At 43.0% G+C, this 21,554-nt stretch overlaps 1 protein-coding gene across 5 annotated transcripts in view; it reads right to left on the bottom strand.

The window, feature by feature from the left end:
* The window catches only part of LOC110535759 (unconventional myosin-Ih), a 47,178-nt gene extending 28,521 nt beyond the window's left edge, over positions 1 to 18,657 (bottom strand). For 2 of the 5 annotated variants that reach the window (XR_005034639.1, XR_005034640.1), the window contains exons 1-15: positions 14,806 to 15,257; positions 14,488 to 14,603; positions 12,628 to 12,826; positions 12,131 to 12,211; positions 11,758 to 11,937; positions 11,495 to 11,593; positions 11,183 to 11,296; positions 8,550 to 8,621; positions 8,264 to 8,383; positions 8,098 to 8,165; positions 7,897 to 8,002; positions 1,402 to 1,482; positions 1,100 to 1,191; positions 744 to 838; positions 538 to 584 (exon numbers count right to left, since the gene is read on the bottom strand). Coding sequence is in view for 3 of the 5 variants with exons in the window: in XM_021620998.2 (XP_021476673.1) it covers positions 538 to 584; positions 744 to 838; positions 1,100 to 1,191; positions 1,402 to 1,482; positions 7,897 to 8,002; positions 8,098 to 8,165; positions 8,264 to 8,383; positions 8,550 to 8,621; positions 11,183 to 11,296; positions 11,495 to 11,593; positions 11,758 to 11,937; positions 12,131 to 12,211; positions 12,628 to 12,826; positions 14,488 to 14,603; positions 14,806 to 15,039 (1,704 nt within the window). In the remaining 2 variants the exon portion in view is untranslated. Of the gene's footprint in view, positions 1 to 537; positions 585 to 743; positions 839 to 1,099; positions 1,192 to 1,401; positions 1,483 to 7,896; positions 8,003 to 8,097; positions 8,166 to 8,263; positions 8,384 to 8,549; positions 8,622 to 11,182; positions 11,297 to 11,494; positions 11,594 to 11,757; positions 11,938 to 12,130; positions 12,212 to 12,627; positions 12,827 to 14,487; positions 14,604 to 14,805; positions 15,258 to 17,951 lie in introns of those variants that run through there. The other 3 variants (XM_021620998.2, XM_036935552.1, XM_036935551.1) reach the window with 2 other exon arrangements.
* Between the last annotated feature and the right edge of the window lie 2,897 nt (positions 18,658 to 21,554).

Below are 21,554 nucleotides of genomic sequence, written 5' to 3'. Positions count from 1 at the left end.
ATTGTATCATATAAAAGCACAAATGTAGTAATTTATGGTGTGTTTACATATATACATAGAGGCTATTTATACAGTACATTTGTATAATACCCATATAAACTGTATTTATAATTATATTACAATATTTTAGATTGACAATAATTATATTACACAATTTTTGACATATCACATGCCTTACTTTCATTTTCCTGCATAAGTAAAATCAGGATAATGCCTCTCCTGCCATTTATTCCAATTAGACTAGTTTGGATTTCTCCCTGACCAATATGGCTGCCATTCTCCCCCCATTCTGGAACTTCGAGGGTTTATGACATTGCCCCTCTAGTAATTTAATAGGATCTCTTTGGGATAAACACACACACACACACACACACCACCCATCAAGTGTATACCCAAGACCCATTGGCCAAATTCACTGCATTCCCCTCCTCCTCTATTATTTACAATAAGTCTACAGGAGAGTAAATAATTAAGGAACCAATTGAAGAGTCCCTTCCTCGTCTCACATAATACATGAGTAGAAACCTGCAGACTCACATCTTTGATGTTTCTGTATAACAGGTCATTGTTTTTGCTGAGGAACCCTGGGATGACACAAATAAAAACAATAACAACATGTGAGAGAGTGTCCTGAATGAGAAGGGACACGTGATAGTGGCAGTGAGATCTAGTAGTAGGACATGTAGGGACATTGAGGAGCAGAGTAACGCCCCCACTGGGCCTGACACCATGGTTTCCCTTACCCACAACACAGTAGGTGACCTCCCCGGCGTAATGCAGAAGGCGAAAGTTGCCCCTCTCCAGCGTCTTACGTGTCTTCTTGTCAGCCAGCTTGTGCCTGCAGTCAATGGGATGGAGAGAGGGATGAAGAGTGAGAGGAATGTAAGGACAGAGCCTTAGCTCATTGTGTCGACTCACAGGGTGGGACAATAATAGATCTATCAGCAAAATGTTTAAGGCTTTGGGCTTAAGTGATAAGGGAGGTTGATTTAAGTGATAAAGTTACACCATTGTATATCCTTGAGAAGGGTTGTGCGTGGTCAATATGTACGTTTGCAGGAGTGGGGGGCCGGGAGGGAGGGGAGGTAGCTACACTCACGTGACGAAATGAGGGTGACTGTCTAATTTTTCCTCAAGCCTCTCCAGAAACGTGAGGTCAGTGGCCTCTCCAGGCCTCAGGCACTCTTCATCCTAAGAAAGCAACAAGATTATCACCGCTCGCCATTTCAGCCTATGTCCTTTCCAAAACCAATAGGATGCTTCATGTTACTGTATGGGTTCAGTCTTATGGGTGTCCAAAATGGCACCCTATTCCGTATGTAGTGCACTTCTTTTGCCCAGAGCCCTGATCAAATGAAGTGCAATTAGATAGGGAATAGGGTGCTGTTTGTGTGTCCTCACCAGCACTGAGATGATGCCCCTGTGTTTCTCCTCCACTAGGTCACAGATAATCTTGTTGTTGAAGAACTGGACAGGCTCCCACTGAAGAGGAAAGGAAATAGGTGATAGGAAAACATGGGTAAGTGAGGGAAATACTACCTGAGTCAAACTCAACAGAAACATCCACAACCCACTGGGTCATTTCAGCATTGACAATTGGGTAATATTTGGTTGTTACGTGATCAATAAGATTACAACATCAGAAAGACAGCCGAAAGTTTGTTGAATTCCCAATGTGTTATCACTATGCTTTCAACCATCTAAAAAATGACCAAATTCCTATGGAAAATCAATGTCAAATTTTTGGTTAGGTTGTCACCAAACTTTTTTATCACTGCGCTTTCAAACATTTAAAAGCACAACAAGGTTCGGTAACACTTCATTTTCAGGGGTCCTTATTACAGTGTAATAACAATGTAACATACAGAATTATATTAATAAATAAATAAATTTCCTTCATTATGTCGAGATCACAACTTATTTATCTCATGATCGTGACATAAAAAAAGTTGTTTTGGGAAGATCACAAAATAAACTATGAATAGGAGTGTGGACGTATTGATGATGGATTGACAATAATACTATGGCTGAAGCGGCAGAGCCCACAATGGATCAGCGCATACGTTTTTATTGATTGCTACGCTAAGCGATGGTACATTTCATGCTAACACCATGCTTTCATTTGTGTTTGGAGTTCATTATCAGTTTATAAGTTAGAATGTTAGCAAGCTAAATGTCACTTATCTTGAGTTAAAAGCTTGTGGAGCATCTAAGCCCTCATGGGGCATTTAAATCCTGAATGATGCCTAACAGGCTGTGTGCCACCCCCAAGACAACAGCCAATCTCATGCAAGCAACAACGCAGTTGGCTAGTCTTATGAGCGAGCTAGCTAGTTAGTCTTGTGAGCGAGCAAGCTAGCTAGCTAGTTCGTCTTGTTAGCTAGCTAGCTTGTTATCTTCTATAGAGCTCCATTTTTATGGAATGGTCTGCCTATCTATGTGAGAGACGCAAACTCTGTCTCGACCTTTATGTCTTTACTGAAGACTCATCTCTTCAGTAGGTCCTATGATTGAGTGTAGTCTGGCCCAGGGGTTGCATTACCCTTCCTGGCCTTCATTTTAAAGCGTATGGAATGATCCAATATCACTATATCATGGAATGTTGTTGAGAGCATTTTTGGAAATAGAAATGTAGTAAATTCTTGAATAGCTTTTCTTACTTTGAGAAAAATAGGATTAGTCTTTCGTAGCTGAGAATAGTAATCTCCGGGTGTCCTGTAAATTATTTGTAGCGATATAATTTTTCAGCCTCTTTGGAGGTCCCTTGAATGTGCCTTTTTTATTTCTATGTCTGCCAATCTTATCGAATGTACATTATGCTTTAGATCACCTTCTAAAATAATAGTTACTGTCTGGATTTGATCTAATATAGCTTGAATTCTATCAACAACAAAAAAAAGATTTGCCCCTGGTGGGATATACAATGGAATCAATGTGTAGTTTTCACCATATAAGGTACAATTCAATGTTAGAAAAATGGCCTTCTTGGTCCGTGTACTGGGATATACGGGAAAAGGATGTATTCTTATTTATCAGGATGCCTACACCTCTGCTGTTGCTACAGTAGGTGGCAGCATAGGCCTCTCCAACCCAGCTCCTCTTTAAATTTTAAATTCCTCCTTTTTTTTAAATGTAACATTTGCAGGAAAACCACATCTTCTGACAACCTATTTTTACGTGTTCAAGAACAATAGGCTTCTCTCTTTTTTTGGAGCCCGTGCAAATTCCATGCAATAAATTGTTGGTCCTGTATAAAATCAAATCAAAGAACCAGATAAAACTTTTTGGCAGACATGTCATATGAGGGCGGTGGGTATTCCATGATATGGGAGAGTCACAGTATGAATACATAGTTATTGTATACATTACATACATAAAGCATGTGAGCATGAGGGCTGAGTGGACACTTAACAGAAAACGTACAAAAACATAATGCAACGTACTTCTTTGTAGTTTGAGGCACTATGCCTTTTTAGGGCTTTTAAGATCCAACTCCTCTGTACCAAACGTTTGTGGATTATGTCGTTGTACATACAGTACCAGTCAAATGTTTGGACACACCTACTCATTCGAGGGTTTTTCTTTATTTTGACTATTCTACATTGTAGAATAATAGTGAAGACATCAAAACGATTAAATAACACATATGGAATCATGTAGTAACCAAAAAAGTGTAAAACATATCAAAATAGATTTGAGATTCTTCAAACTAGCCACCCTTTGCCTTGATGATAGCTTTGCACACTCTTGGCATTCTCTCAAACAGCTTAATGAGGTAGTTACCTGGAACGCTTTCAATTAACAGGTGTTCCTTGTTAAAAGTTAATTTGTGGAATTTATTTCCTTCTTAATGCTTTTGAGCCAATCAGTTGTGTTGTGACAAGGTAGGGGTGGGTATACAGAAGATAGCCCTATTTGTTAAAAGACAAAGTCCATATTATGGCAAGAACAGCTCAAATAATCAAAGAGAAACGACAGTCCATCATTACTTTAAGACATGAAGGTCAGTCAATCCAGAAAATGTCAAGAACTTTGAAAGTTTCTTCAAGTACAGTCACAAAAACCATCAAGCGCTATGATGAAACTGGCTCTCATGAGGACCGCCACAGGAAAGGAAGACCCAGAGTTACTTCTGCTGCAGAGGATACGTTCATTAGAGTTAACTGTACCTCAGATTGCAGCCCAAATAAATGCTTCACAGAGTTCAAGTAACAGACACATCTCAACATCAACTGTTCAGAGGAGACTGCGTGAATCAGGCCTCCCTCGGACAGAGCCCCGCTCCACTCTCACCAACAACCACCAACTGAGCTATAAAGACAAACAAGGAATAATAATTTCTCAACATCTCCTAATCTGTCCAGAACTCTTATTCATATTCATCTTATTCATTTTACATCAGGTTTGCAATTTTTTTTAAATAAATGTACATTGTAGTATTGTTAAATCCTTCTTTCTCTCTCTCCCAAGCCAAACCCATCCCTCTCCACCTCACTCTTCCTGTTTTCTGGCCCCTTTACCCCACCCAAGGCATGCTTGTCCCAACCTCCTATCCTTACCCACCCAAGCCAAGCTTGTCCCAACCTTCCATCCTTTCCCACCCAAGCCATGCTTTTGTTTCTCCACCCGCCTCTTGAGGATTGGCCACAAGTTCTCAATGGGATTAAGGTCTCGGGAGTTTCCTGGCCATGGACCCAAAATATCGATGTTTTGTTCCCCGTGCCACTTAGTTATGACTTTTGCCTTATGGCTGGAAAAGGCATTGTTCGTCACCAAACTGTTTCTGGATGGTTGGGAGATGTTGCTCTCGGAGGATGTGTTGGTACCATTCTTTATTCATGGCTGTGTTCTTAGGCAAAATTGTGAGTGAGTCCACTCCATTGGCTGAGAAGCAACACCACACATGAATGGTCTCAGGATGCTTTATTGTTGGCATGACACAGGACTGATGGTAGCGCTCACCTTGTCTTCTCCGGACAAGCTTTTTTCCGGATGCCCCAAACAATCGGAAAGGGGATTCATCATTGAAAATGACTTTACACCAGTCCTCAGCAGTCCAATCCCTGTATCTTTTGCAGAATATCAGTCTGTCCCTGATGTTTTTCCTGGAGAGAAGTGGCTTCTTTGCTGCCCTTCATGACCCCAGGCCATCCTCCAAAAGTCTTCGCCTCACTGTGTGTGCAGATGCACTCACACCTGCCTGCTGCCATTCCTGAGCAAGCTCTGTACTGGTGGTGCCCCGATCCCGCAGCTGAATCAACTTTAGGAGACGGCCTTGGCGCTTGCTGGACTTTCTTGGGCGCCCTGAAGCCTTCTTCACAACAACTGAACCACTCTCCTTGAAGTTCTTGATGATCCGATAAATCGTTGATTTAGGTACAACCTCACTGGCAGCAATATCCTTGCCTGTGAAGCCCTTTTTGTGCAAAACAATGATGACGGCACGTGTTTCCTTGCAGTTAACCATGATTGACAGAGGAAGAACAATGATTCCAAGCACCACCCTCCTTTTGAAGCTTCCAGTCTATTTTTTTAACTCAATCAGCATGACAGAGTGATCTCCAGCCTTGTCCTCGTCAACACTCACACCTGTGTTAACGAGAGAATCACTGACATGATGTCAGCTGGTCCTTTTGTGGCAGGGCTGAAATGCAGTGGAAATGTTTTGGGGGGGATTCAGTTCATTTGCATGGCAAAGAGGGACTTTGCAATTAATTGCAATTCATCTGATCACTCGTCATAACATTCTGGAGTATATGCAAATTGCCATCATACATACTGAGGCAGCAGACTTTGTGAAAATTAATATTTGTGTCATTCTCAAAACTTTTGGCCACTACTGTAGATTGTATTGGGGGGAGAGGGAAAGGATATGGTCTCAATGTACAATAAGATGGTCTTAGGCATCCCTGTATGTAGCCTAGTGCACTCATTGTTTTTTCCTACTTCGTCCACTTCTCGGAGAAGGGGGCTCTCCTCCTTCAACTGGGAAGGTTTCTTGTAACTAGGGCTTCATTGGCGCTTGTGAATTCCATCCTTTGCGTTCCCTTCCATACCCACTGCACTGCTGGGAACAGAGCTGAGGCTCGATCCCCTTTTCCTACAGTAACTGTCTGATTGGAATGTATTCCTTGCGTCTCTCTTTCAGCTTAGCAGCCTGGCCGAATCGAATGGACCAACCGTGGATTTTGATCTCCTTCCCCCCTGTGACCTCAGAATGTTAATTTTGGTTTGATAGTTCCACAGTTTGAAGGTTACCATGCTTGGGTATTTAGCGTCATTTTGTTTCATGCCGATCCTGTGGCATCGTTCCAGATCTTCTGGTGATATAGCCATGTGAAGTTCCTCTGATATCAGTTTGACCACATAGCTGGTACGGTCACCTTTTTCCTCAATTTCCGGTAAGGACAATATTCTCATGCTGTTTCGTCTAATTCTATTTTATTGCTGGTCCAATTCATTTTCTAATGTTTGCAACTTTGTTTCCAAAAGACTAATTTTGTTATCTTGCTCATTCATTCAAATGCCTTGTTGTGCGTGTGACACGATCGCCTCTACATTCTTTTCGAGCAAATCCACTTTTGTAATAACAAATTGTAGAAGTTGTTTGGATTCGTGTCACCGCTCTGTTTTACCAACTGATTGGTTCGCAGTTGTACATAACAGTTGCTTGGGGATATATAGATTTAGAGATTTTTGAGGCTTACTGTAAACTTTGTTGTCTGGTTTCTACATATAACCACAGTTTTGTCGGTACAAACGTGCTATTTTGGGCAAACCAAGTACAACACTGAGTACCCCTCTTCATATTTTCAAGCAGTGGTGGCTGCATCATGTTATGGATACGCTTGTCATAGGCAAGTACTAGGGAGTTTTTGTTGTTGATAAAAATAAATGGAATAGAGCGAAGCACAGGCAAAGTCCTAGAGGAAAACCTGGTTCAGTCTGCTTTCCAACAGACACTGGGAGACAAATTCGTCTTTAGCAGGACAATAACCTAAAACTCAAGGCCAAATACACACTGGAGTTCCTTCCACTTTGACATTACAGTTTTTTATTTAGAATGTTGAGAATTTCTTTTTGAATTTGTTCCATTTTAATCCCGATTTGTAACACAGCAAAATGTGGAAAAAGTCAAGGGGTGTGAATACTTTCTGAAGCCACTGTCGTTTTTGAATTAACTTGTTGAATTCCATTTGATATCAACCAAAGCTTGAAACCCTTGGCCTATATGTATTGTCTAGTTTTAGTTGAGTCCTGGGTTGAATTGAAACAATAGCTGTGGATTACTTCACAAATGCTATATAGGCCTAAATTTGCATCATTGATGATATATCATTGAAATATGGTTATCTTTCATTTGCTCTGTTAAACCTATCCTTTAGAATGTCTTATATAACAACAGTGAATCTATTAAGTGGAGACTTGGTTAAAGCCCTGGATGGGAGACCAAAGACAGATCAATTCCCAAGTAGGAGTTGCTGCTCAGTATAGTTTGTTTTCTTATAGTGGATATTACGTTGAAGATCTGACATTGTTTTAAATGTACAAATTCAACATATTTTATGCAAAGTTTGTCTGTGTTGAAAATTGGTTATCTCGATGACATAATCCTGTGGGTGAAATTTCACCTTCAAAACAACAGTTGAAACTGCAGCAGGTTGATGACTTAAAAAAAAATCCTATGTATTTTCCTCGTAGATTCCACGTCACAATACGTTGACAAATTATGTTGAAACAACATTGTTTTAATCAGTTTGTTCCCAGTGGGAAGGCATTCCAGGATTCAACAATACCTATAATGCCAAAGTAATACTTTGACGAGGTAAAAATTCCATATTACATGTATTGACTAAACAGAACCAAATAGAACCCAAAAGAATAAATGACGTTTACCCCAATATTCTCTGCTTCGTACTCCTCCTGCTCCGACTTTAAGGTCAGCTGGATAAAAAGCTGCTGCAGTTTCTCGTTGCAGTAATTTATACAGAACTGTTCAAAACTGGAATTGACAGACAACATATTTCAATTGAAGTGCACTTTAAAATGTAGCCCAATAGTTTTCTACAATGTACTGCACAACTTAGGTCCACCTACCTGTTGACATAGAAAACTTCAAAGCCATAAATGTCTAGGAGACCAATTACTGTCTTCCTTGAAGAGTCCTGTCGAAAAGATTTCAGGAAACTGTGGTCATTCACACGGATCACCAATGCTCCTGTTTTATCTTGACATGTACTTTTCACTTACTGTATCTGCTAACCTTATTTTCCATGGAGTCGTTGATTTTATTGACCAGCCAGGTGAAGGTGCGTCCATAAATGGCTTTGGCGAGGGCATCTCTGGCATAGATGGCATGGTCCACTGTGAACGGGCTGAGCACCTGGATGTTGATGAAAAAGAAGGCACACATTAACAACTACCTGACCTGACGAGTGAGTTAAGTTAGAAATGCCCATTATTAGTGAGTGTAGTCCCTGCCTTCTCTCTCGACATTCATTCATTCATTCATTCATTTAGTCATTCACCACCCCTCTTCTCCTTCTCACCTCATCTGTTTTGGCCTCAATCTTCCTGGATGTCAGCCCCTCCTGCAGCACTTGAACATTGACGCCCAGCAACTACAGATGATCACACACAACACAAAGTCAGCAAAGTACAGGGACCGTGGTCTGCAAAGCATTGTTGTGGAGTGTCGTAAGGACTAGCAAGGCATTGGCATGGTGTTGTTGTGGAGTGTCTAAGGACTAGCAAGGCATTGGCATGGTGTTGTTGTGGAGTGTCTAAGGAATAGCAAGGCATTGGCATGGTGTTGTTGTGGAGTGTCTAAGGACTAACAAGGCATTGGCATGGTGTTGTTGTGGAGTGTCTAAGGACCAGCAAGGCATTGGCATGGTGTTGTTGTGGAGTGTCTAAGGACTAACAAGGCATTGGCATGGTGTTGTTGTGGAGTGTCTAAGGACTAACAAGGCATTGGCATGGTGTTGTTGTGGAGTGTCTAAGGACCAGCAAGGCATTGGCATGGTGTTGTTGTGGAGTGTCTAAGGACTAGCAAGGCATTGGCATGGTGTTGTTGTGGAGTGTCTAAGGACTAACAAGGCATTGACATGGTGTTGTTGTGGAGTGTCTAAGGACTAGCAAGGCATTGGCATGGTGTTGTTGTGGAGTGTCTAAGGACTAGCAAGGCATTGGCATGGTGTTGTTGTGGAGTGTCTAAGGACTAACAAGGCATTGGCATGGTGTTGTTGTGGAGTGTCTAAGGACTAGCAAGGCATTGGCATGGTGTTGTGGAGTGTCTAAGGACCAGCAAGGCATTGGCATGGTGTTGTTGTGGAGTGTCTAAGGACTAGCAAGGCATTGGCATGGTGTTGTGGAGTGTCTAAGGACCAGCAAGGCATTGGCATGGTGTTGTTTTGGAGTGTCTAAGGACTAACAAGGCATTGGCATGGTGTTGTGGAGTGTCTAAGGACCAGCAAGGCATTGGCATGGTGTTGTTGTGGAGTGTCTAAGGACTAGCAAGGCATTGGCATGGTGTTGTTGGGGAGTGTCTAAGGACTAACAAGGCATTGACATGGTGTTGTTGTGGAGTGTCTAAGGACTAGCAAGGCATTGGCATGGTGTTGTTGTGGAGTGTCTAAGGACTAGCAAGGCATTGGCATGGTGTTGTGGAGTGTCTAAGGACCAGCAAGGCATTGGCATGGTGTTGTTGTGGAGTGTCTAAGGACTAGCAAGGCATTGGCATGGTGTTGTGGAGTGTCTAAGGACCAGCAAGGCATTGGCATGGTGTTGTTGTGGAGTGTCTAAGGACTAACAAGGCATTGGCATGGTGTTGTGGAGTGTCTAAGGACCAGCAAGGCATTGGCATGGTGTTGTTGTGGAGTGTCTAAGGACTAACAAGGCATTGGCATGGTGTTGTTGTGGAGTGTCTAAGGACTAACAAGGCATTGGCATTGTGTTGTTGTGGAGTGTCTAAGGACTAGCAAGGCATTGGCATGGTGTTGTTGTGGAGTGTCTAAGGACTAGCAAGGCATTGGCATGGTGTTGTGGAGTGTCTAAGGACCAACAAGGCATTGGCATGGTGTTGTTGTGGAGTGTCTAAGGACTAACAAGGCATTGGCATGGTGTTGTTGTGGAGTGTCTAAGGACTAGCAAGGCATTGGCATGGTGTTGTTGTGGAGTGTCTAAGGACCAGCAAGGCATTGGCATGGTGTTGTTGTGGAGTGTCTAAGGACTAACAAGGCATTGGCATGGTGTTGTTGTGGAGTGTCTAAGGACTAACAAGGCATTGGCATGGTGTTGTTGTGGAGTGTCTAAGGACCAGCAAGGCATTGGCATGGTGTTGTTGTGGAGTGTCTAAGGACCAGCAAGGCATTGGCATGGTGTTGTTGTGGAGTGTCTAAGGACTAACAAGGCATTGGCATGGTGTTGTTGTGGAGTGTCTAAGGAATAGCAAGGCATTGGCATGGTGTTGTTGTGGAGTGTCTAAGGACTAACAAGGCATTGGCATGGTGTTGTTGTGGAGTGTCTAAGGACTAGCAAGGCATTGGCATGGTGTTGTTGTGGAGTGTCTAAGGACTAGCAAGGCATTGGCATGGTGTTGTGGAGTGTCTAAGGACCAGCAAGGCATTGGCATGGTGTTGTTGTGGAGTGTCTAAGGAATAGCAAGGCATTGGCATGGTGTTGTTGTGGAGTGTCTAAGGAATAGCAAGGCATTGGCATGGTGTTGTTGTGGAGTGTCTAAGGAATAGCAAGGCATTGGCATGGTGTTGTTGTGGAGTGTCTAAGGACTAGCAAGGCATTGGCATGGTGTTGTTGTGGAGTGTCTAAGGAATAGCAAGGCATTGACATGGTGTTGTTGTGGAGTGTCTAAGGACCAGCAAGGCATTGGCATGGTGTTGTTGTGGAGTGTCTAAGGACTAGCAAGGCATTGGCATGGTGTTGTGGAGTGTCTAAGGACCAGCAAGGCATTGGCATGGTGTTGTTGTGGAGTGTCTAAGGACTAGCAAGGCATTGCCATGGTGTTGTTGTGGAGTGTCTAAGGACTAACAAGGCATTGGCATGGTGTTGTTGTGGAGTGTCTAAGGACTAGCAAGGCATTGGCATGGTGTTGTGGAGTGTCTAAGGACCAGCAAGGCATTGGCATGGTGTTGTTGTGGAGTGTCTAAGGACTAACAAGGCTTACTGTTGACACCCAGAGGAGCTCAGCGCTGTTGTTCAACGTGGCGTAGCCTTTGCTGTCAGGCTCAAACTGCACGTTCCCTAAGTGGAGGACGCTTGCGATGACCCCTAACAGGTCCTGTGGAGAATGGAGAAATGCGGGTTAGGGTTAGGGTTAGGGTTAGGGTTAGGGTTAGGGTTAGGTTTGAGGTGGTGGCCAGAGTAGTAGTAAAGCAAAAATGATGTACAGCGTAGTAGGGCACAGTATAGCACAATAAGCAATTGAATGAATGTCATCACAAAAGCTGTTTCCACAAGCAGTGTGACAGCAACTCACTTGTATGTCTCTCTCGTCAAAGTCGATGACGGACAGGGCGTTTCTCACTGTCTTCCAGTCATTCTTGTCATTGATTGAGGCCACGTTGGCACACTCGCCCTTTTTGAGAGAGGGAGTCAACATTACAGTGGCACCCATGCATGGCTCCCACCAGTTGGCCTAGCTCTAGCTAGCCCGTCAGCGGACTACAGTGGTTGCCCAAGCATGCACCAGTTAGCCTAGTCCGAGCTAGCACATCAGTTGACCACAGTGGTAGCCCATACTTGCACCAGGTAGCTGTAGTGCTGGCAGTTGCTCTCGAGGCCTAGTTGATGCAGCAGGTCCTCCTCTCCTCCCTTCACCAGCTGGTAGAAGATGTGGAAGTTCCTCTCTCCGTGGTTCTGATGGACCACTCTGGACTTCTCCAGCAGGTAGCCCAGGATGTGCCCCCCCACGGCATCCCCCTGAGAGTGCCAGACATGTGACAATGATTAATGATCCAATTAGCCTCAACAAACTGCTTATCTGAAGTGCCAGGTGGGTGGGGAATGCAATTTTTCTCCAATGCGCCATGAAGCGCAGCAAAAATATTTGAAAGAAACAATACCCTGGTATGCCTTCTGCTTACTTTAAGAACATAAACCCATCCATCCTTACCTGGATGTCAAACTGGATATCCATGTACTTCCCGAAGCGGCTAGAGTTGTCATTCTTCAGTGTTTTGGAGTTGCCGAAAGCCTGTGGAGGAAGAACAAAGGTGTTAGTCACTAAGAGGTTAACTACAATGTTTTCTTAACCTTTATTTTATTAGGCAAGTCAGTTAAGAACAAATAATTATTTTCAATGACGGCCCAGTGGGTTAACTGCCTTGTTCAGAGGCAGAACGGCAGATTTTTGCCTTGTCAGCTCAGGGATTTGATCTTGCAACCTTTCGGTTACAAGTCCAACGCTCTAACTACTAGGCTACCTGCCACCCCAAAATAAACTATGTGATCCATGGTGTGTGATAGCCTGGTCCCAGATCTGTTTGTACAATATAGTCATGATGGCAATGACTATAGCACAGCACAATGGCGAGACAACACAAACAGATCTGGGACAAGATCTGACCAGATGTGTGATAACAGTGAATGACAGGAACTGTCCGATCAGACCTCCAGCACAGGGTTGGACAACAGCATCCGGTCCCTGACATTGTCCAGTAGGGTGGTACTGGGGCAGCTCACAGCGTAGTACTGCAGGATCTTTTTGGAAGCCTCTGTCTTGCCAGCGCCACTCTCCCCAGAGATGAGGATGAAGTGGTTGTTGGCCTCAGCCAGCATGGTGTGGTAGGCATTGTCTGCCAGGGCAAAACTACAGAAATATAGTGTGTCAAGTGAAATGTATATTCACATTCCAGATTTCAAATTTCTTCAACGATGCAATGATGATAATGATGGTATATGCTGCTCCCATGCTTTAGGTCTGGACCCACCTATGGTATTTTGTCAGACAGCCGTATAAACACTGTATACATGTTGTATATGGATGATTCTACAGAAGTGGTGCAAATTGCAATCCCACCCCCTCAACAAAAAAAAAAACGATTTACCAAAACAGTTAAGTCTCCAAATGTCAGACATTTATTTACATGACAATACATTCTAATTCAATCCAAGGCAATAATAAACATATTATTAAATTAATATAGTGCAAAGTCATTGTTTATACACGTATTTCAATTGAGTTGAGGTTGTTCTAATCCCTTGCTCCTAAACTTCATGTTTGACGATAAAGCTATTAACGATTTAAAATTTGCATTAACACTTTTACTTCAGTAGAACATATGGAGTTGTTATTTAATTACATTGAAACATACTGATCTAATAAGTCGTTTTGTTCATTTTTAAACATAAAAAATGCAGTCCCACCTTTTAATGTCACTACCGAAACACACATGAAAAACAGCCCCAAAGAAAAACAGCCCCAAAGCATGATGTTTCCACCCCCATGCTTCACAGTAGGTATGGTGTTCTTTGGATGCAACTCAGCATTCTTTGTCCTCCAAACACGACGAATTGAGTTTTTACCAAAAAGTTATATTATGGTTTCATCTGACCATATGACATTCTCCCAATCTTCTTCTGGATCATCCAAATGCTCTCTAGCAAACTTCAGACGGGCCTGGACATGTACTGGTTCTGGGATTTTTGCTCACCGTTCTTGTGATCATTTTGACTCCACGGGGTGAGATCTTATGTGGAGCCCCAGATCGAGGGAGATTATCAGTGGTCTTGTATGTCTTTCATTTCCTAATAATTGCTCCCACAGTTGATTTCTTCAAACCAAGCTGCTTACCTATTGCAGATTCAGTCTTCCCAGCCTGGTGCAGGTCTACAATTTTGTTTCTGGTGTCCTTTGACAGCTCTTTGGTCTTGGCCATAGTGGAGTTTGGAGTGTGACTGTTTGAGGTTGTGGACAGGTGTCTTTTATACTGATAACAAGTTCAAACAGGTGCCATTAATACAGGTAACGAGTGGAGGACAGAGGAGCCTCTTAAAGAAGAAGTTACAGGTCTGTGAGAGCCAGAAATTTTGCTTGTTTGTAGGTGACCAAATACTTATTTTCCACCATAATTTGCAAATAAATTCATTAAAAATCCTACAATGTGATTTTCTGGATTTTCTTTCATAATTTTGTCTGTCATAGTTGAAGTGTACATATGATTAAAATTATAGGCCTCTCTCAACTTCTTAAGTGGGAGAACTTGCACAATTGGTGGCTGACTAAAAACTTTTTTGCCCCAATGTATATGTCTACCTGACATATGTTGAAAGATACAGGATACACATTTGGAGAAGAAATTCAACCCCCAATTTGTACCACTTCTGTAGAATGACCAGTATACCATGTATGGGCTTATCCTGTGGTATGACATATCCTCTCACAACTGACAATCAAAAAGATTTGCAAACAGACATGCAAAAACACACACACACACACACACATTGGCGTGCTAATTATATGACACTCACATATGCGGTGGAAGCTCAAAAAAGTTGACGCCCATGTATATATCCATCTGTTTTTTACTGTAGATATCCAACTCTTTGTAGGGGTTCACAGACACTAGCAGAGTGCCTATATAGGTCTTCATGTGAAGAAAAACCTGGTTAATAACTGTGGTTAATATCTGTAAGTTGATAGCTGTACATTCTCTAAATGTTTCCCAGAATGTTACTTATAATATATCTTTCCTTCAACTATTGCAACAAACAGGGTCTGCAAGTGGTGTCATTATACATCATGCTATGTATGTTTTTAAATGTTGGTACTAAGTCGACCAAACTCACATAGATTAGGTTCTCACTGAAGCGTTTCTTCAGGTTGTCTAGGAAAGCAGTCTCGCTTGTGTGGGCGTCCAGCAGGACAAAGTCCTGGATCCCCACGCGGTCCCGTGCGGTCAGAGCCCCCTCCATGTCCAGCTGACCCCGGGCACACCCCTGCAGGCAAGCACATGGAAATAACATTTGATTTGAAGGGTACCTACATAAGGACTGGAAGAATGAAGAAGATAAGCGTTTCATAAATGTATTATTATACTGCTTATGAATGCATTTTATGGATGTTTTTATGTAGTTCTACGTGATTTTTTTACAGGCATCCAAACAAAAGTGGATGGATAAGAAGGATGAATATAAGATGCGATACAAAACTTTAATATTGTCCATAAATTAATTGGACAGAACGAGGCACACCTCTCCAATCCATGAGCAAAATCAGATATTGTTTGCCTAAAACTAAGGATTTGTGTGCTTTCATGAGATAGGAAATTGATTAATATTATATCATATGTATATCATGTGTACTGTATAACCATGCAGCCAACATTTAATGTAAACAATTAGCAATTACACCTCCATATTGTATATTTAAGTCAAGTTGCAGAGGGGTCCTTGGTTACCCAGCGGAGGTGTGAAATCCGCAGAAAAAGCTAAAGTTAGCTGTTAGCTCTATTGAAACGAGGGCTCTGTGGGTCTCATGGGGCTTTGAAGCAGAGCCCTCTGATTGTGCAATGGTAGTCTACAGACAGAAGCTAATGACTGCTACAGAGCACATAGTACGGAGGCGTCGGCCAGCGGCCCGTAAACCACCACACCACCCTCACCATGTGCAAATGGAACAGGGGAACGACAAAACAGCGGCACATTTAAGAAAGCAGAGTGGGAAAAATTCCACCAATCTGTTTTGCATTCTCAACACCAACACTTGGTCCAAAGGTTTTTTCCCAGCTTTTGTTGGTTGGTTTTTTTCTCCTTCTTTGGAAGGCAGAAATCCTTTGATTCTCAACTCTCATTTAAACATTTTAAAAAGATAATCCATTGGATGTAATTGACACAAAGCCCTTAGTCCCCCACCCCCAAGTACCCTTTCCTATTCCATAGCCCTCATTACTTCTGAGAAAGGCCAAGTGTTTTTGTCCTGTAAATACCATGGAGCAGAGACAAAAATAAGGTTTTTAAAATGCAGTCTACAATCCATTACATATAGTCCCCCAGCATATCCATTCAGTAATTATTCATTAGAAAACATTTAATGTCACAATCAATTTCATGCTGGCCAGTCAAAACACAATAGAGAAGATTTGCCCTATGTTTGGATGAGAAGGGGGTTCGGTTGGACAGAGGAAGGGTGAGGGCAAAGGAGGGAGGGAATGAGGGAGAGGGGCAGTATTTGTCTGATCTGAGAGCCCTCTGAAATGGGGCCGTCTTGAGACAACGGGGCAGACTAAATAGTGCAGTAACGGTCTGTGTCCCGCTGTTTGCTGTGACACTCATTTAGTGTGCCCTGAGGGCGGACAATAGGGGCTTGTTCCAAGCAATCCTGTGCTGCAATTTGGACTTCATTACCCTCCTCACATGGGGCCTCATGGATGGATGGAGGGGGGCTAGTCGGATGAGAGCACCCCCCCTACCCCCCCATTAACCCACCCCCCAATCCCACCCCCTCTTCTTAACAATAACCCTCACCCCGTGTCTCTCACCAACCCCCTCTCAGCATTCCCCCCCCCACTTTAAGCCAATGAGACAGGTGAACAATATCATTGAAGGCACCCCATTTGAGATGTCAAAATCAATCTACTAATATGATGGTAGTGGTGTTGGCTGTGTGGGGTATTTGTGACACCCCATTCCTTCATGGGAACAAGCATCTCTCAAGGCAGTGCAAACAGATGATGTGCAACGCTCAGAGACAGGGGGGATTTGGGAGTCTACCGTACAGCTCCATAACAGATCATATGGACAACGGGTAAATATTACTGTTAATACAACTACCTTGATGGACAATTCCTGTATTTGGAGAGTGGTCACAGTAAACCAATAACTGTGCACAAGACACTGGATCTGTGAGGGAACTGTATCGGAGACAGACTCAACACAGTGTAACATAATTCAATGGACATATGTATTTTCCATGTGTCTCTCCATCTAGGCTATACAGAATTTATAGACTGATAAAAGTGACTCATTGTCAGATCAGGGGACCAATAATTGCCTTTTAAAAATGATGATGTTTTATTTTGTCATATGCACTGGATAGGTGAAGTGAAACGTGTTGTTTTATCAGGGTCAGCCATAGTAGTGCGACGCCCCTGGAGCTTAAGGGCCTTGATGAAGGGCACATCGCCGGATATTTCACCTTGTCGGCTCAGGTATTTCGAACCAGCGACCTTAGCAGTTACTGGCCCGATGCTCTAAGCGCTAGGCTAGCTGCAGCCCGCCCAATTAAAATGTAAATGAATGAATTAAGAGATGCCCCTTCGTCTCGGTCTAGAGTGTCAAACAACGTCACCTGAGACAATGTTGACCTCATCTCGTCCCCGTGAGAGAACTGCAGGAGGGGAAAACAAACTAGCAAGACCCAGTGAAAAATAGGTCATATAAACATTAGGCACCAAATGGAAGAAAATGGAATGAAACAGGGAGGGACTACAAAACACTCATGTTTGTTTTCTGTTGCAAAACATTTTCAAACGATTTCCATTGCGTACCCTAATGTACAGGACCATGAGGAAAACATATCCGTCTTCTAAGGATGGAATGAATCTGCCTCCCTCCCTTCTTCTATTCCGCCCCACGGTATGGAAGCCAATCTCTTTGCCTGACCCACACGATCCTGTTACGCCCCACTAACAAAGAGTGGGCCTCCATCCCTGTCGTAAGCACTTTATCTATCTATGTTCCACTGGCTGGGCCTCTATGCCCCCTCCCCCCCCCTCTAAATCTAACACGGTCAGGCAGTGAGCACCCAAAGGGATGATATTGGTTATTTTATCTTTTAGCATGAATCAAACTTTCGACTTTAAAGCATTTCAACTAGTTAACGCTCTTAGGGGCCAAGGAGCAGCAAGGAATGTTTTACAGTAGACCTTATGAAAAGTTAACATCCCATCTGTGAAAAGACAAAATGGTACACATACAGTACATTTGAAGCATACCTGCATTCTCCAAATCTGTGTGGGTAAGTTCTCAGTCAAACTCAGGAACGGGATGATGACATCCAGGTTGGATGTAAATTCTTCACCCTCTCTGGACCAGAGTTATGTCACATGTGTGCTGACAGTTAGTTGGCAAAAATCCAATTCTGAAGAAATGGTGTATTTACGGTACAGTCCTCTCTCTCCTCTGTAGCCGCTACCCATTAAGTAAAGATCTACCACAGGGTATGGTGGTGCTGTATACCTGCGTGCTCTGCTCCTCCACGCCGTGATCGCACTGACCCATCCTCGGGAGACTGCGGCCCAGCTGCTTAATCTATCATTCATGCCGTCGAGAACGGAGGTGGAGGGAGAGGGAGATCTTATTCGGTGCTTACCTGAGTGGTCTACTAGCTCGATGGGGTGTAACACAAAGATGCAGAAACACAATCCAATCCAACCGTCCTCCGAGTCGCTCTCGTTAAGCGTGCGCGCGTGTGTGTCATTGCAGCAGCACCACCACCACAGCAACCCCCTGCTGGCACAGCATAGGTCCTGTTAATGATATTTGATTAGACAGATAAACGACGGGCTAATTACAAACTACTCAGTTTATAGTTCTACCAGGCCACTACTATTTCATAAGGGTCCCTGACTGCTGCTGCAAATACTCCCTGCTCGACATAAGGCTGTTGTCAAGGTGCCAAACTGGGTCATATTCACTCATCCACACCATTGCAAAACGTAGCAAAATGTTTAGCAACAGAAAATAAAAATAAGAAAATAAAGTGTTTCTTATTGGATAAATTTAGATAATCCCTGTTTCCATCCGTTTTCTTCCATTTGGGGCCCAATGAATACAATCCTAATATCAAATCTCAGAGCTCTCTGATCAGAAGCTGTTAATTGTTGATTCACAAAACTTTGCTTGGAGTTTGCACAATGGAAAACTACACATGCTTGACAAGAAATGCCTAATGTTTACAAAATAATCTCCAAAAGGCCAAGGAATACAAACATAATGGCCCTTTATACTCCAATCATTCTCTCACATCATATTAGCCCACTTTTTGCCCTAATAATACACAGTTGAAATAAAAAAAGAGACCACTTTTAAAATAAAAACTTTAGCCTGAAGACTGTTTGTGGTCTTCCCCACATTTACTATTCACAGGGAAAGACCATAAGGGAGCAGTAACCTGGTTATCTCAGTAACATGGTAACCTGTAGTAGCAAACTCACACACACACACACACACACACACACACACACACACACACACACACACACACACACACACACACACACACACACAGGGGAAGCACAGGTGTCCGTTTCCACTGACACGATGACCAAATGAAAAGATCCAATTTCCTTCTATTTGTGGCAGTTGGAGCTGCTTCCCAGCATTAGAGTAAAGTTAGACATAATGGATGTTCAGATGTTGCCCATTTCAATTATCCACCCTCCACTCCGAGAAGTTGTCAGGGGGCTTCTTTTGCCTGAGCCCCTCGCCTCACTCTCCCCAACCAGGGAGCCCAGCAATGCTTGTCCAATCTTAACAAGCTTTGAGCTACCCACTGGGCTGATTCTGCACGAGACCCGGTTAAATCCAATTACAGAGGAGTCAGAGAGGTTGATTTTCCCATTAGAGATTCCATGCTGAGAATGAAGGCTGGATGATACCACTCACATCTTCAGACCATTACTGCCAGGTCCCTCTCTCTCTCTTTCTCATTCTCTCTCTCTCTCTTTCCCATTCCCCCTATTCCTCCTTCTCTCTCGCTCTCAGTTTTTCTCTCTTTTCTTTCTCTCATAGTCCATCATAGTAATTTTTTCTGAGTAGCAGAACGAAGAATGGGCCCCCGTCTTCAGTTCAGGTCCCCGCCTTGGAGGATAGGATCAGCAAGTTTACTTACTCCCTGTATACAGTACATCGAAGGCAGTTCTTTACTTTCACAAAATGTTTGTCTCTCTCTTAGCTGAGGAAGCTATATGATATAAAAAAAACACCTGTATTTCTTTTAACTTACATATGATTTCAGATGTATGTGTGAACAGCATTTCCCCCCTATGTATAGCACTGAATACATTCCTGCGGTGGCAATATAATTTACCCCTGCAATATCCACAGTGCAGAAAAATAGGAATGCACAAAGGATAAGAGTGGAAAAATGACTGAAAGTTATTCCCAACATGGCCGACGTTGTACTATGGCCATTGCACTATGCCCTATTGGCCCTGGTCAAGAGTAGTGCGCTATAAGGATGCAGCCTATCATAGACAAGGCTAAATACAGAGAAAAAATCAGGCAGCTTGACATTGAAGTGTCCATGAACCATCCATCCCTCTGGAATACACAGCGACTGCTGTGTCTTTTTCAAAGGGCATATTGATAGATCTTTTGGAGTTGAGGCAATGTCTAAAGCCGCCGTTGTGCGGAGATCACCCGTGAATGAGAATACAAATGTGTCTTCATCTTACCCTCTAAGCCCATGAAAAGGGCTGTCCTCCCAAAGAACACAGCTGATTGGTCTTGACCCTGGTCACACAAAGGTAAACCCCATTTACCACCTCGAAACCTGAAAGTGTGTGATCTCCCAATACAATAGCACTGTGACAGAGGAACAGGAGCAACCTTTTTGATATTAGGCATATGCAGCGGTCTCTCAGAGCACGGTCACTATCTGCCACGTCACATAGAAGTCGTGGCAACAAAAAAATAATCCAGACTCTTGGAATGATCTCGTCAGCACGACTTAGTATCTTGTTAGAAAGACTTAGTATCTCGTTTGAATGACTGATTATCTTGTTCAAACTACTGAATTGTTATTTTGTGTTAATTAGGTCTCATTTGTTGTGCACTGCCAGTTGTGCTAATCAGACCGTTGCTGCAGCCATTTATTCACTGATTCCATCCGTTGATATGCTTCCTCACTGACAGTCCTTTTGATAGCCTAAAGAAAGTGCTGCTTTTGAGTGCCAGAGCGTGTTAGTGGGCGAGTGTGGAGCGAGGAGCGGGTGTAATTCGTCTGGAATGGCTGGAGAAGATCAAAAAAGAAAAAAACGGCCTTTTCTCCCACTCCAACTTCGCTCTGGTAGTGCTCAGACACAAGCTCTGGGCATGCTCTGCTTATCTTTTTTTCCCCCTTTATCACTATTCTTTTGATTAGGCCTATTTGGTTGTATTTATTTAACCTACAGTAGCCTATATCCAGTTTATATTCTACTTTCTACCACTAAGATATCTAGTTTCTATTTTGAAGGACTTCAAATGTAGGGTAGGCTATACATGTTTTAGGTAGGCTATACATGTTTTAGGTAGGCTTTACATGGGCTCAGTGGTGATTTTAGCATGTACATCTTGGTGGGGCAAAAAAAAATGTGGGATGCATGCCAGCAAAGCCACTATACAACACAACACTAAACAATACATTAATTGCACTATAGCGGTGCCAAACGGTACCGACAAACTGTAAGGGTCTAAATAAAGCTGTCCCCACAGCAGTCCCAACACCTTACCACTGCTACACCTGGCTTTCAGCGGAGCCTTGTCTGGCAGCGAAACAGTTCATTCAGGCTCATTTACTGCCTTTAAAAAAAACATAGCTGATATGGCTGACA

The sequence above is a fragment of the Oncorhynchus mykiss genome, chromosome 11, assembly GCF_013265735.2.
Source record: "Oncorhynchus mykiss isolate Arlee chromosome 11, USDA_OmykA_1.1, whole genome shotgun sequence".
NCBI lineage: Eukaryota > Metazoa > Chordata > Actinopteri > Salmoniformes > Salmonidae > Oncorhynchus > Oncorhynchus mykiss.
Note: the sequence above shows the minus strand (reverse complement) of the source record. Positions and strands in the feature narration are given on the sequence as shown.